A 14,922-nucleotide genomic window follows, 5' to 3' on the forward strand; every position below is an offset into this window, starting at 1 on the left:
CAGACCTACGGTCTAGAAAGGTATACATTCATTTACTTTACCTAAACTAAAAACTATAACAATCAACACATTAATTCTCTATACACATTACAACAAACTAAGGCTAAATCATTAATCTTATTGTATAATACAGCCGGCAACCACTATGCAAGAAGAATTTTCTTGGATACAAGTGACAATACCAGAACCTGATTTAGATAGGGTTCATGCATATATTGGATGCTCTGGTTGTGGAAAACACACTGCCATTGCTGTGGGCACTCCCTTCCCTTGCAACTTTTGCAAGAAACCAAATACGAGTTCTGTGCACAGGTATTCTTATAAGTCACATTAAAACATAGAAAGCTTACCTTCTACTTACTAATACTCTTAATTTTTTGGCACTCCAGAGTAGCATTCAAGTTTGACTGTGCTGATACTACTGGTGTCATGTCATTCACTACCTTTAATGATGACACGGAAAAGCTATTTCGAATGCCAGCAATTGAAATCTGCAGCATCAAATACACTGCAAGCATCAAATACCCTTACTGAACTGTCTTTTGTTACTATATGTTCTTAGAATAAGTGCCTTGCTTAAACTTTTATGGTTGGATGGTTGTGATTTTACTTTGCAATTGGAGTTCCAAATCCTAATTTTATTTATGTCATTTATAAATTATTTCAAATTAGAGTGTGTGAGTAGTGTGACCTGTGAGGAAGGAGTTGGAGAAAACCTGATTATATATTAGGGGGTTAGAGAAACCCTTTGGGATTACAGTGAACCTATGTTCTTGTTATTTATACACTTAAAAACTTTAAAGGTTCAAGTGGCTTGTTTGGTATAGGATCTTATATTAGGGAAATGCACTTGTTAGTTTGAGTGTATTTCAAAATATTGTGGAATGAGCTATGTGATTATAGTTGAGTTATGCATTTGCACTAAAAATAGATGTATCTAAGGTTCTGTTTAGTTTATCTATTTTTTTAACTTTTTGAAATTGTGTTATATGAACTTATACACACTGTTATTATTTCCAATAAACCTCATGATATTAATAAAAACAAGAAAAGGCAAACACCTTAATAATGCAACATATGCATTTAGAGTCCAATATCTTGAAAAATGAATATCGACTTATATTCAATGTTTGGAAGTGATGAATTTATTGTTGTAAACAATTAACTTTTGCTATGCTGCACATATTACAGGGGAATGCAGTAGCTTTTCAACCAATACAACAACTTATTTCCACAAAGCCATTCCTAATCAAAGTTGTGCCAACAGAAGAACTGGAGAGAAATGATGTTCTACTCTGGACTCTGAAAGAAATCGAAATTCCAGAAGAGCAGCAACAATCAGAGCAGATAGCACCATCATTTGCAAATCTCTCACACCAACAGATTCCTACTGCAAAGGAAAAGCAAACAGAGCAAGAGTTATTGATGGAAATACAAGCTCATGGGAAAGAACCTATGACCTGGGAAGACCCACCAACATTGGATGATGAGTTCCTTGCCCAGCTTGTTCAGTTTGAGGAGTATAAGGTTCCTGGTGCAACACATGAAAAAACAAGAGTTGATCCAAGCGAATGCAAACTTGATCCTCTTAAAATTCCAGGAATTACTGGTTCAAAGAGAGCACTTCCTACATGGACTCAACTTTCTCGCACTCGAAGCAGTACTAAAAACAAAGAACCAATGATTCCTGATGCACCAACTACCGCACCTGATGAAAATCCAGTCCAGAAGAAAGTTCGCACTGCCTTGTTCCAGGACTCAGATGACCAGGAAGACTCTGACAAGCAAGCTTCCCCTACCAGCACTTTGGACCAAGTTTGAAAGGTTCAGTTCAACTTCCCACAATCTAACTTAATAGATAGAATATGGTTCCACAAACCTAAATCTTTTGGGGGTTTCAAAGGAACATTAAATCTGTCTTTTGTTTCCTAGAAACACCAATTATGTACATAGTGCTCTAATTAAATAGCTATGGCTAAAGACTTCAACTACTTTGCACAAGTTGTTGTATTTTGGGTGCAAAATCTTAGCATAGCCTAGGGAAAATAGAATGTACAAAGTAATGGTGGCAATTATTGCCTTAGAAATAAGTTAAGTTCTTAACATAGCCTTAGAAGGCTGTTATGTACAAAGTAGGACTTGCAAATATGTAATGCTTTTCTTAAATCAGGATGCTTATCTATAAAATCATTTATCTTTGTATAGCTTTAGTCTCTTTTACTTTTATATTATCTACCTTATATTAGACTTCAACTACACCTTCACTTGACAATACTTCCGCATTAAATTAAACCAAGAGCTTTTACAAAGTGTGACTAATTCAATTAGAGCTCCATACCATTTAAATGAAGTACTTTTCACAAAACAAAAGGGAAACTTACTACCAATGACTTAGATAAACAATTATTAACAAAAAAAAAATGAAGAAAATAAGGAACAGACCAACAAAACTTTAAAAGGCCAATTACAACTCTAATAGTACCATAACACTTGTACATATTGTTTTTTTTAATAAAAGCAAACTTAGAACTTATTAACTACCAATACAAATCATGTTTGCTACTTGCAAGAACAATTCTAAATGTCCCCATATACTAAGCTATCCGTATAGTATTCTATTCTCATTTTAATGCATTAACCTAACACATATATACAATATTAGGCCATTTATAATCGCTTAGGATAATCTATTTACACATTTAAACACATGTCTACGACATTAGGCCATTTATAATCACTTAGATAAATACACAATAAATCCAAACCTAAATCAATTGAATTCTTTAAAACATTTGAAGTTACCACACAAAATTCACATCAATCTAATAACATATCGCAAACGTTGGGGGGAGCGCATCGCAGGCGCTCCAACAACTAGTATCCCAAAACAACAGATTAATCTTTGCAACTCGTTGTCATATAATTCAATTCACGTACTATCAAACACATTTTGTACAACAGACCCTTCTATTTCACTAGAGAGTGATACATCCAATATTTTCCTCAATTTTGTGATTGAACTTGACAATTTCTATATTTAAAGAAAGGTACATCCAAAATTTTCCTCAAATTACAAAATCATATTCATTTGACAAATAAATTTTTCTGAAGACACAAAACTCAGCTAAGCCAGAAGCAGCTACCCATGAACAAGCACTTGATGTTCAGACGGGTAATCCTTTATATGACATGACAGACACCGTGGTTCCAACTCCAGTTCATATTCAAATCTCACTTCTTTCTTAATTCTGAACCTTGAGGACAGGGAAAGCAATAACATCCCGAATGCTGGCAGAGTTGGTTAATAGCATCACCAGCCTATCAATTCCTAATCCCTGTCACAATAAACTCCTCTCTGTTAGTTCACAGCTTCACACAATACATAGATAGGTAAAAAAATAAGTCATACAGCAAACTGTTACTACTCTATACTCGTATACAAGTACTATTTAACAGCACTTATCTTTTTCCCTTTTTTGAAACAGGGAGGAGGGCTAACCTGATTCTGAAAGTATAAAGAAATCAATTGATACTACAAGCTTTTATCACGAATTATTAAAATATACATAATTGAAAACAGGCAGGCGCAGCTAATTCAATTATCCTGCTGATGCAAATATAATGTGTCTGACCGACAAATCAATCTTATCAGTAAATTTTTGTTGCAGTTAAAATTCATGAAAAGCCACTCAACTAACTAGATCTTGGCTCCGTTGAAAATCAATGAAGCCTTCATGCCAAAGGATCATACACTCAACCAAGTAGATAAACCTGAATATGAGGCACACATGAAAATGTATCATGGCATAACTGAGTTTTGAATTTTGAATTTTGAATTGAATGCATGTTACCCAGCGCAAATTAGAAGACTTGGTGGTGCTTTCAAAAGATTTATTCAGACAGCTTATAGCTTTGTAAAACCCATCACAAGTTTGACCAAATCAAACTTCTACTATGAGTGATTTTGAGTAGCTTCATATTAGGTTTATGGGGGGTGGATGGTTGTTCCACAAAAAGGCTTGGAACTGAAGCTTATTTTGGCGAATATGCCCAATAAACAGAAGCAGTCATCATGTTTTACTTGTAGGTCTTTTAAACCATAGATATATACTCCGTATAAGATACATCGGAGTAAGAATAAAGCAAAAACCAACACTTAGAGCTAATCTTCCCAAACAAGAACATTGCCTACACAATGAGTTCAAATAAACTTACACGATCAAATAGCAGTGAACCACCTAGTGTATAACAAGACAGCAAAGCTCATCTAGACTGAGGACTCCTAATACTACCTACTTTCAGATAGTAAGTGACACATGGCCAATAATTTTCAAATGTCTTTAGCACACAAGTTAAAAAGAAAGGACATTTATCCACATAACTTGAGTTTAAGAAGGGTGTCGAGGCTTGGAAAAAAACCAGCTAGCCTACCCCATGGGAAAAGAATTTCACCTTAAACAAGTATCTATTCATCAATGATGTGCATGGTACCGCATGTTAAGGTGGATGTGTGGAAACACTTTAAGAGATAGAATCAGAAATGAGGTTATTCGCAAGAAAGTAGGTGTGGCGGGCATTGTAGATAAATTAAGGGAAAATCGTCTGCGTTGGTTTGGACATGTAAGACGGAGACCCGAGGGTGCACCGGTGCGAAGAGTGGAAGAGTGGGACCATGGAGGGATTAAACGAGGAAGAGGGAGACCAAAGATGACTTGGTTGGAAGGAGTGAGGAAGGATATGAAGTGCATGGATTTACGTGAGGATGAAGTTTTGGATCGTAAGGGATGGAGGAGAAAGATTTATGTTGATGACTACACGGAATAATCAAATTTGGTTCATGTTAGCCGACCCCACTTTTGGGATTAAGGCTTTGATTGATTGATTGATTGATTGAATGATGTGCATGGTACAATCAAGGCTTAGGTTTATTTAGAAAATAATCCATCTCAAGCACAATAGAGAGACATGCTTAACAAGCCAATTATGCTCAATTCTCAAAAAAAAGGTGATGCTCATGAGGGTTGATAGCAGGACACAAAAAGAAATAGACAAATATAAACGAACCATCCCAGAAGCTGGAGGCATTCCATATTCTAGCGCCGTCAGAAAATCCTCATCAAGGGCCACCTCATAGGAGTTATCTTCACTTTTATCATCCTTGTGACCTGCCTCCAATTGCTTCTTCTTATTGTGCTGCCTCACTTGCTCTTCTAGGCGTAACCTCTGTCTCAAGAAAAAAATATGCATATAATAAATAAAAACTAGAATTATCAGTAAACTACAAAGGGAACACAAGTACATGTTGAGAGATATCCCAAAATATTTCCGGTAACATGCCACATCTTAATCCACATGTATCTCAAGAATGGCAATATATTTCTTCTAACTGTACAAAAAAGCACATTTGTGACAAGAATTTCTTAAATTTTAGAATGATAATTTCCATGTGGCCATTATTAATTCACGATTCTACTTGCATTACATTATTCTTTTCCACATTGTATATTTGTATTAGCATAATTTCATTGGAGACAGAAGTAATGAAAAACAGTGGAGACCACTATATCTCTGCCTATGTTACCCCAAAACAACACCCTACCCTGAGACTCTGGCTCAACTTATTGGACATGGGGACTCAGGTCAATAATTTTGTCCACTTTACCTCTGTTTTCATACTTTTCTCCAAAGGGTACAAGTAAAGAAATGTATCAAAATTTGAATTGCTACCTGATCCATAGGATCTGTTAATTCAGAGAATGCATTTGCTAGCTCCCGGCCACAGATGAACAGTTCAAATCTCTCAGTCAGACCAACAGAGCTGCATCAAATAAAAAGTGTATAAGACAAGTATAAAAATAGATACATCATACCGATATTACAAACAGCCAATATAGTTCAACTGTATATGTCAGTAAATGAAGCAAGATTAAAAATCCTTTAAGAGGATGACAATCAGGCTCCACGGAAAAAGGTTACTAGACAATTAATTTGGTAATTTTCCAATGGGGGGAAAACCCCGTGTGAAGGATTATAAAAATTGCAAATCATGCAAACAACAGAATAAACAATCAAAAATATAAAAAGTGAAGGAACGTGTGGATGAAGGAACTTAAAAGGGACCAATTTATGGCCCTGTTAGGTAATAAGTGGGTAGCTGATTGCATTGATTGATATGATTACCTTGTAGCATTGCATGTTTTGACTAGCTGATTCCATTAACCTAGGGGTGGCAATTCGGATCCGTAGATCGGGTTTCGGGTCGATTTCGAATTATGCTTAGAAACTATCAAAAATAGTATAAAACTTAATATTATTATTATGAAATATGAAATTTGGGTCAAATCGGGTCAAGTTCGGGTTGTTCAGGTTTGGTTCGGGTTCGGGTTTCTCTCAGTAACTTCGGGTCGGGTTATCAGGTCGGGCCAGGGATTGCCAGCCCTACATTAACCGATTGAATAAAATCGTTTCGTAAAATAAGCTAATAAGATGTAGTTGTTTTGTTACTTGAAAATGTGCAACGACAAATTAGGACATTGTTATTTGGGTGGGTTGGGATGTAAATCATAGTAACTTCAGGACAAAATTGGCGTTTGGCTAAGATTTCACAATCAACTAATAAAAAAAAAGCTCCACTTTTTTTGCTTTTTACAAATTGATGATTTTAGCCCAATGAACTCATTGAAAATATGTATAAGGATAACATTCCGGCCTTCTAGACACCAAATAAAACAAATAAGAAAATCAATAGGAAAAATTGATAAAAATAGTCCCAACTTTCGCCGGTTCGCTCAAAATAATCCCAACTTTGGATTATTTTTAAATAATCCGAACTTTGAGGGTCATTTGCTCAAAATGGTCCTAACCGGTCACCAACTTGTTATAGCAAATTACGGTAACACGTTTCATCACATGAATGGTTGAAAAATTAAAAAAAAAATTAAAAATTAGAAGAAAAAAAAAAAAGAAAAGAAAAACTTTAATAATTAAACGAAAACCCAGCCCCACCCATAACCACCATTCCCACCACCCCATGACCTTCCCGGAACCGCCTACCTCCGTCTCCGCCTGAAATCCCCCGCGCCGGCGCCCAGACCCTTTCTCCGGCATGCCGGCGTCGGCGCTCCACTCCCATACCACCTAAATCACCTATTTCGACCCCAAAACCACCATTATCAGTTTCCACTCCCTTAAAAACGCCTATCCCCCCCCCCCCCCGCAAAACCCTCCAAACGGCCATCCCCCACCCTCGAATCCCTAGTGACTAGCATATTGAGGGTGGGAGAGCGCCGATTAGGGGGTTTGTGCAGTGGGGTTGCGTTTTTTTAGGTGTTTCGGGTATGAGTGAGGAGGTTTTCGGGTGGGGGTTTTGGTAGTTTAGGGGGTATGGGGAGTGGCAGCGTTGAAGTCGGCACCGGGGAGAGGGGTTCTGGGCGCGGCGGCGATTAGGGGCGGGAGATCGGGGTTCTGGGCGGTGGGAGGAGGCGGCTTCCGGAAAGTTGGTGGTGGATGGGGTTGTTTTTTTTAAAAGTTTATTTAATTTTTTTCTTTTCAACTAATCATGTTATGACACGTGTACCTAATACCAAAAAAAAAAAACCTCTTTATCAGGTTACCGGTAACATGGGACTATTTTACGCGAATAACCCTCAAAGTTCAGATTATTTAAAAATAATCCAAAGTTGGGATTATTTTGAGCGAACTGCGGAAAGTTGGGATTATTTTTACCAATTTTTCCAAATCAATATGCATACTTTGGATGCCTTATTAATGGTGTTATTAAAATGTAAAAGAAGTTGGGTGGTGAATAAATGGTTCAGACTTTTGGATGCTTTCTACAATTGTGCACATCCAAAATAAAAATCATGAATCCACCTCTGACAGCCATCATACTAGCCCACCAGGCCACCACTATGCCAAACCCTATTTCTCCTAGTACGACGTGGATTCTGAGGATTTAAATTCAAGGTTTATATGATTCTTTAATAACACAAATATTCATCAATTCTAATCTACTAGTAAAAGTCAATTACCTTGCAACCTCCTAACGCTTTCTACTTTCATCTGAACCTTTAGCGGTTAAATTATTTTTTTCCCTAGTTTGGCAAACTTTCTTGCACAAACAGCACTGATAACAATCTCCTAATTTTTAAACATACCACTTATCTCTGCTACTTTGTCTAACACATCCCTAAACTTTCTACACTCTTGCCCACTCTCATGGGTCTCTATTGCTACAAACCATCATTTAGAAACAAAAGTAGTATCTACAAGCAAATGTTTTAAATCAGAATACGTACTGATTACTTGATTATGAGTAAAATTCTTCTTTAGTTGACAAAAACTGGTGAGTTAAATTTAAGAGCAAATCGGTTTCTAGCAAATACCTATAAGCAAGTCAAAATTCGAATTTTCCCATGAACTTGGTAATACCTATGTGTGATAAGATACACTATATATATTGGTTACCTTCTGTGTGGTTTAGCTAAAGGAGATACTTCAATGGGATAATCTAGAACAAATGTAGGTTGGAGGAGCTTTGGTTCCACAACTATCTCAAAGACCTGGAGAGAAAACACAAAAGTAATGTTAGCAAATAAAGTATTAGTTCATTTACTATGGAAAAGGTCCGCTGACAGAGAACCAATCTAGAGATATTCTACACAAAAATAAAACTAATATCATGATGTTACTTTGCTACCAATTCACAGAAACTGCCTAATGGGAGTTCTGAGGTAAAGATATAAAGCTAACCTCATTAAGAACATGACCAACTGACGGACACTTATCTATAGCAAATTTGTCCTTTTCCTCAAGGTTGTTTCCAAGTGTTTTCATAGTAATTTCCTTAGCAGCTTCAAGTTCATCATCAAACATGTTAAAGTCAATTCCAGAGGCTTCTTTAACAAGATTGTGCATGGTCTCCCTCCTCCAAGGCCGTTCTAAAGATATAGTTGTTCCCTAAATCAAGGCCACTGCTTTCGATCAGATAAATAATATTATGTTTAAAATAATCAATTGAATCTAACAAATATGAAAACAAGCGAGAAAATATCGAACAATAATTCCAGGTTTTTAAGTTTTTTTGATAAGAAAAAATCTTATGTTAGAAAAACAATGGGGGTGCCAACTCCCAAGTTGTGTTACCCACATACAAAAGAGAGAGAAGTAACTCCAGATGAAGGGTTTAGCTTAGTACACTCAGAGCAAAAAATTAATACATGATTTTTTTGTGCAAAACGTTGGTTTAGCATGATTTTAAGCAGCTACTAGGACAAAATTAGAAATTCAAACCATTTGTTACGATATTTTTTTACCCAAAAATGATTGAAACTTGGTGCTTTAAACAAAATACATAAACCTTCCATGGCATCAATCAAATGTGACTCTCCTTTCTATTTTGGACTGTCCTGGAGCATTGACCTTTTAAATTATTAAATGCAAACTCATCAAAATCAGCTTTATATATTTCTACCCACTTTTCATTTTGAGGGGTTTTTGAGTCTACCTGCTTCAATTTACTCAATTTTTAGCAAACTCCTTTCGCCAACTCCCATCAACTTTATATATATCTACAACTCCCTCTATTTCAATTTGTTCTACCCACTTTTTATTTTGAGGATATTTTAGTTCTGCCTGCTTCTACGTTACTCTATTTTTAACATACACCTCTCTCTCTCTCTCTCTCTCTCTCTCTCTCTCTCTCTCTCTCTCTCTCTTACATAATCAAATTTTTTCTTACATCCACCGTCCACACACTTTTCATTTACACACTCATCTATTCCAAACTCTTGTAGAATAATGAAGAGTCTACGATAATAAGGTAGGACAAAAAAAATGGAGTATAATAATCAGACAGTTGAAACAAAATAACAACTGTTGCAAGATATTAAGACAAAAAGTTGCTATCTAAAGTAAAATTAAGTTTCCACAATCCCGTTGTTTCATCATTTCCCATAACAAATTCTACATATATGGAGTATCTAATATGGCTTCATTATAATTCTATAGTGTGCATAATCCGACTCTTATTTGAAAAGGAAAAAGAAAGAGGACATCTGGAAATCTAGCATCAAGCATGTTGACAAACACCAAGTGTTAACACCTGCATATAGAATTTGTGTGCACACACACGCACGCATTTTTTTACCTGATACTCTATCGTAAGCTTTCCTTGGGCTACAAGAGCACATCGGGTAACGATTTCTTCTACCATGACCATCATGCTATCATAGTCTGAATATGCTTCATACAACTGAAAATTAAGCAAGTAAATTCATTATCAAGATATGACCGTTTCTTACAAAGTAGCAACAATATCCTGCTCAGGGCTTAATGGAAAGGCAAAGTAGGACAAGATGGAGGGAAACATAAAAGTTTGACTTAAGTTTACAACCTCTATAGTGGTGAACTCGGGATTGTGACGCGTTGAAAGACCTTCATTTCTGAATATTCTTCCAATTTCATACACCTTTTCAAAGCCCCCAACCTGCTCATCAAAGCCAAAGGCTAATTGAGAAGATTGTAACCACAAAAACGAATGAGATGATGGCAATAGGGCTACTTGTAGCAAGAGTTCGTAAAAGTTAAGTATCATTAAGAGCATCAACCTAAGCCTCCTATTAGGCTCACTTATTCTAGAAGGAACTCAAGGAATAAGATAGAGAGTGTGTAGCTGATATGATAGGGTAGGAGAAAGTACGGTAGAAGAAATATAAAAAATTAACTTAATAATGGGGATTGGTGGAAAGCGAGTAACAAGTGCTACTGATATAATAATAGAGAAAAGCTAGTAATGAAGAACTATGCAAAGAGTAGTCAGAGGTATAATTTGTGAGAGGAAAACCACCCTTCAAAGAGAGGTTAGTTTGTATAAATTTCCAACACTAATTAAACATTCCCTAAATTCATCTATTCTTCATAATCAGTTTAAATTGTTGAGAAACTTACTCGACTTTTAGCACATTGACTAAGATTGAAATTGCAGTAATTATAAGACATACATTACTTTAGCACAGACAAGAGAATACGGTTACTGGCACTTTGTTTAGTTACTGAAAGAAGATACCCAGAAGCCATATGAAAAAGCAAGGTAAGTCTCACCAGCATCCTCTTCAAGTGAAGCTCAGTAGCTATTCTCAGATATAAATCCCTTTCCAGTGAATTATGGAATGTAACAAACGGTCTTGCCTCTGCTCCACCAGCTGCTCCCTAGTTGATAAATAAGTGGGTATCAATATATATATTTGGTATGGTCTGAAATTTCCAATCAAGTCTGGTGCTCTGGTGTGTGATTTTTTTTTTCTTTTTATCTGGCCAGAATCATTTTTTTTTTTAAATTTAGTCTGATATGATCTAAATTTTTTTATATCATCTAGCCTGGTTTGAATCTGTATGGGTTAGACGGATGTTAACAAGAATCAGTAATAACTTTGATAAGTAATAAGAATAAGTTGAAGAGAACAAAAGGTTGGGTGATACTTGTGCAGGAAGCATTTACAGTACCTTCATTCAAAAAGAATCTTCACTACTGCACATATCCCAATTTACCATATTATATAAAGAACAGAAGCTATGACAGCAACATCGTTAGAGCAGTTTCTGAGATGGTAGCTACTGATCTATAATCAAATTGAGATAGAAATTAAAGTACAAGTTGTAAGAATCGAGATAGGAGTTGAAATACTAATATCAGAGACGAAAACTGAGAGCTCCATCTACCATCTATTTAACACCTGATTGCATTTAGTTGCACCATACCATGCATACAAAACAAATGGTAAACACATGAAAGCTGGAATCGATTGTAAGTCCCACCCATAAGAGTCACTAAGTAACTATATCAACATTCTACCATGCCTACACTGTTTCATGACTTTGTATTACACAGTAGTAACTTGTAACAGAAACCACAAACCTGTAGTACTGGAGTTTCAACTTCAACAAAGCCCAATGATTCCACAGTCTTCCGAATCTCTGAGATGATCTACTGAAAGAAAAAAAAAAATTAGCAGATAATTCATAGGCCCAAGAAATGCACTTGTAAAAGTTAACATCAATTATATTGGGGCATTAAAGAGAATGGATGAGCCAATAACTAATCGATCAGATGACATGCATGAATAAGTGCCTGGTGACAGCAGACATTAAGAACCTTTTACGCTTGGTAAAGATGATAAATGATTACCTCCAGCCCCAAATAAAAGGGCATGAATCAAGGAGGGTTATCCCAAAAATGATAGAAGAAGCACGAAGAATTCACCTTTGCTCTCTTTCTAAAAACATCGGCAACTTCAGGATTTGCAATCATGTCAACATACCTGGATAGCAAGTACAGCATCAGGATGGATAGCAGGAAGAAGGCAAAAGAAAGAAGTTATATATGGAAGTTTAACTTGCCGTTGACGGTAGCGCTTATCCACATCCGTGAGGCCATGGTATTTGTCTGGCAGTGGAAGCAAAGATTTTGTAAGGATAGCAAATGAGGTGACACGAACTGAGAGCTCCCCTGCAATTTCAAGAATTCCTCGGGTAAGCATATGAATAGCAAACAATAATGGCATTGAAATTAATAAAAGGAGGATAAACTTTTAGACCTTTCTCAGTTCTTTTCAAGGTGCCAGTTGCACCAAGTATATCGCCAATATCAACAAGTGATTTTAAGCGATCAAACTCAAGTTGAGAAAGCTTATCCTTTTCACAGTAAAGCTGAAACAAGATGAGGGCTAATATGAGTATGCAAAGCATTGTCGGTTTATAATGAGAGAATAAAGAAGAAGAAGACCTGGATAGTTCCGGAATCATCTCGCAATGTGAGAAAGGCGAGCTTCCCAAAAGCACGGCGGCCCATAATTCTGCCGGCGACAGAGACGTAATCATGAGCAGCCTCCTCGCCACTGGAAAGATGCTCATAATCAAGCTGAAGTTGGCTTGCGGAATGACTCCTATCCCATTTGTAGGCGTAAGGTTCGCACCCTTTGCTCCTCAATTCTTCTACCTATAATATAATATAATATAATGCTTCAATGGTTATAGATAAATGAATGCATTGATAAAATCAAGCATTAAAAAGGTTTAGGTTTATATATAAACCTTTTTAATGCTTGATTTTATCAACGAATGAATGCAGTGATAAATCAAGAAATATATACTACTGTATAAGAAACCTTTTTAATGCTCAATTTTATGAGAAACCTTTTTAATGCTCAATTTGATGAACGAATGAATGCATTGATGAATCAAGAGATATATACTACTGTATAAGAAACCTTTTTAATGCGGAGTGAGCGCACGGCTTCCTTGTCGGAGGTAGAAGATGGCGACTGTTTGCGGCTGGTGGTACTGGAAGCGCAGCTCACAAAACGTCGGGGTTTCCACCGCGGAAACAACCACAAATTAGAATTCAAGTTCAGCTGCAGGATTTGCTTCGACTGTTGCGATGATTGACTCCATATCTTCACTCCCTCCATCATCGTCGTCGTTTTCTTCCCCGGCTCTCTCTCTCTCCTCTGCTACTTCCACAGATTTTATCTTCCTTACCACAACTACACCACACTATAACCCATTTTAAATTAGCCCTATGGGCCTGGGCCTAATCCTAGACCTTTCTAAAATATGGGCCGGTAAGGAAGGACTATTTAAGAGGTCGACTCTGTGAATAAGGAACTTTTAAGACAAAATTTATGAGAAAAAAACCTTAAAATTTGTGTAAAATTGTGAAGAAGAATTTTGGTTAGTTTTCCCGCTAGTCAATGCGTGATTTCGGCATTGACTATCATGTTCCTAGCACATGACACTTAAAAAATTACCCTATTGTACTTTTTTTTTCTCCATATTTTCCTCCATTTCAAACAACTCGTACTAGGCACATGAGGAGAAACGTGGGAAAAATAGTAGTTAGAGATCTTTTTTCAATGTCATATGCTAGGCACGTAAAAGTCAACGCTAGAATTAGGCGTTGACTAGCTGGAAAACCAACTATGTCCCCTCTTCACAGCCTCGCACGACTTGATTAAGATTCCTTCTTTTACAATTTTATACCAAACTGTCACAACTTGGTAACTTTTATACCAATATGTCGCCGACGATAACTTTTATACCAATATGTCACAAGGGTGCTAACTTTTATACCAATTTGGCTAATTGGCCGAAGATAAGCAATAGTTGAAATTATTCTTGTTAATTTTCCTCTTTTTTTATTTCTTTTTTATTTCTTTTTTTTTTTTTTTTTGTCTAAAAAGAGCCACAAGGCAATAAATATATATGAGATTTGATCACCATTGAGAAAGTATATAGAGTAGTAAATTAGTACAGGGTAATGCATTCAGACTTAATCTATACTTGATATGCAGCAAAAATTATTTGGGCTAGATAACTTGAAAAAAATAAGGAAATGTAAGATAATCTCATCCCCTAAATTGTCACTAGTGGAGATTGAACCTCAAAACTCATGGTTTGAAGGTGTTCTCCACTCCATTAGCCAAACTTAATTTGATATTGTGTATGATTGTACTTTATCCTTACTTATTTTATTTTATACCATTTTAACGTTAAAGTGTTATGATTATTAACTTGATTGCAAATGTAACACCCCCGATTTACTAACTAATAATAAACAATAAATAAAGGAAAAATAGACAACCTTTAAATAAAATTGCGGAAGCATACACCTAAATCGGAGGTATTACCGCCACACTCGACAACTTGTCAAGTGTTAATGCTTACAAAAAAATCCCAATAATTACAACCCAATAAATCTAAGTGAGCTATTTATACAACTTTACAAACTCGATATAAATACACTAATCGATCACTTGAACTCCTTTAGCTATGATCAATTGATCAACTTGCTTAAACAATCTTGATTGCTCACCATTAATGACAAATTCCAAAATAGATCATCGTAGGGCCACCATAAGAAAAAGA

The 14,922-nt window shown here is 36.1% G+C and overlaps 1 protein-coding gene across 2 annotated transcripts; it reads right to left on the bottom strand.

Moving 5' to 3' along the window:
• Nucleotides 1–2,912: 2,912 nt before the first annotated feature.
• On the bottom strand, nt 2,913–13,531 carry LOC145574090 (lysine--tRNA ligase, chloroplastic/mitochondrial-like). Of its 2 annotated transcripts, none has more exons than XM_081631826.1 (14): nt 13,266–13,531; nt 12,782–12,994; nt 12,594–12,705; nt 12,397–12,505; nt 12,260–12,317; nt 11,915–11,983; nt 11,101–11,208; nt 10,394–10,486; nt 10,148–10,252; nt 8,752–8,958; nt 8,467–8,561; nt 5,728–5,818; nt 5,065–5,223; nt 2,913–3,335 (listed from the first exon to the last, which is right to left on the bottom strand). In XM_081631826.1, exons 1-14 carry the CDS (start codon nt 13,467–13,469, stop codon nt 3,243–3,245), a joined length of 1,716 nt encoding a protein of 571 aa, XP_081487952.1. In that variant the 5' UTR covers nt 13,470–13,531; the 3' UTR covers nt 2,913–3,242. The 2 variants fall into 2 exon arrangements, with proteins under 2 accessions (XP_081487952.1, XP_081487953.1); XM_081631827.1 differs by lacking the exon at nt 2,913–3,335 and adding an exon at nt 3,651–3,771.
• Nucleotides 13,532–14,922: the final 1,391 nt, after the last annotated feature.

This window comes from Chenopodium album, chromosome 13 (genome assembly GCF_948465745.1).
Source record: "Chenopodium album chromosome 13, dcCheAlbu1.1, whole genome shotgun sequence".
Classification (NCBI taxonomy): domain Eukaryota; kingdom Viridiplantae; phylum Streptophyta; class Magnoliopsida; order Caryophyllales; family Amaranthaceae; genus Chenopodium; species Chenopodium album.

Bases quoted from the DNA above. Each gene is read 5' to 3' on its own strand.
- LOC145574090 (XM_081631826.1), bottom strand. From the start codon at position 13,469: ATGATGGAGGGAGTGAAGATATGGAGTCAATCATCGCAACAGTCGAAG. The intron at 11,209-11,914 runs GTTTGTGGTTTC...TTTATCAACTAG, and splicing joins TTGAAACTCCAGTACTACAG to GGAGCAGCTGGTGGAGCAGA. The intron at 5,819-8,466 runs GTAACCAATATA...TATTTGATGCAG, and splicing joins TTAGCTAAACCACACAGAAG to CTCTGTTGGTCTGACTGAGA.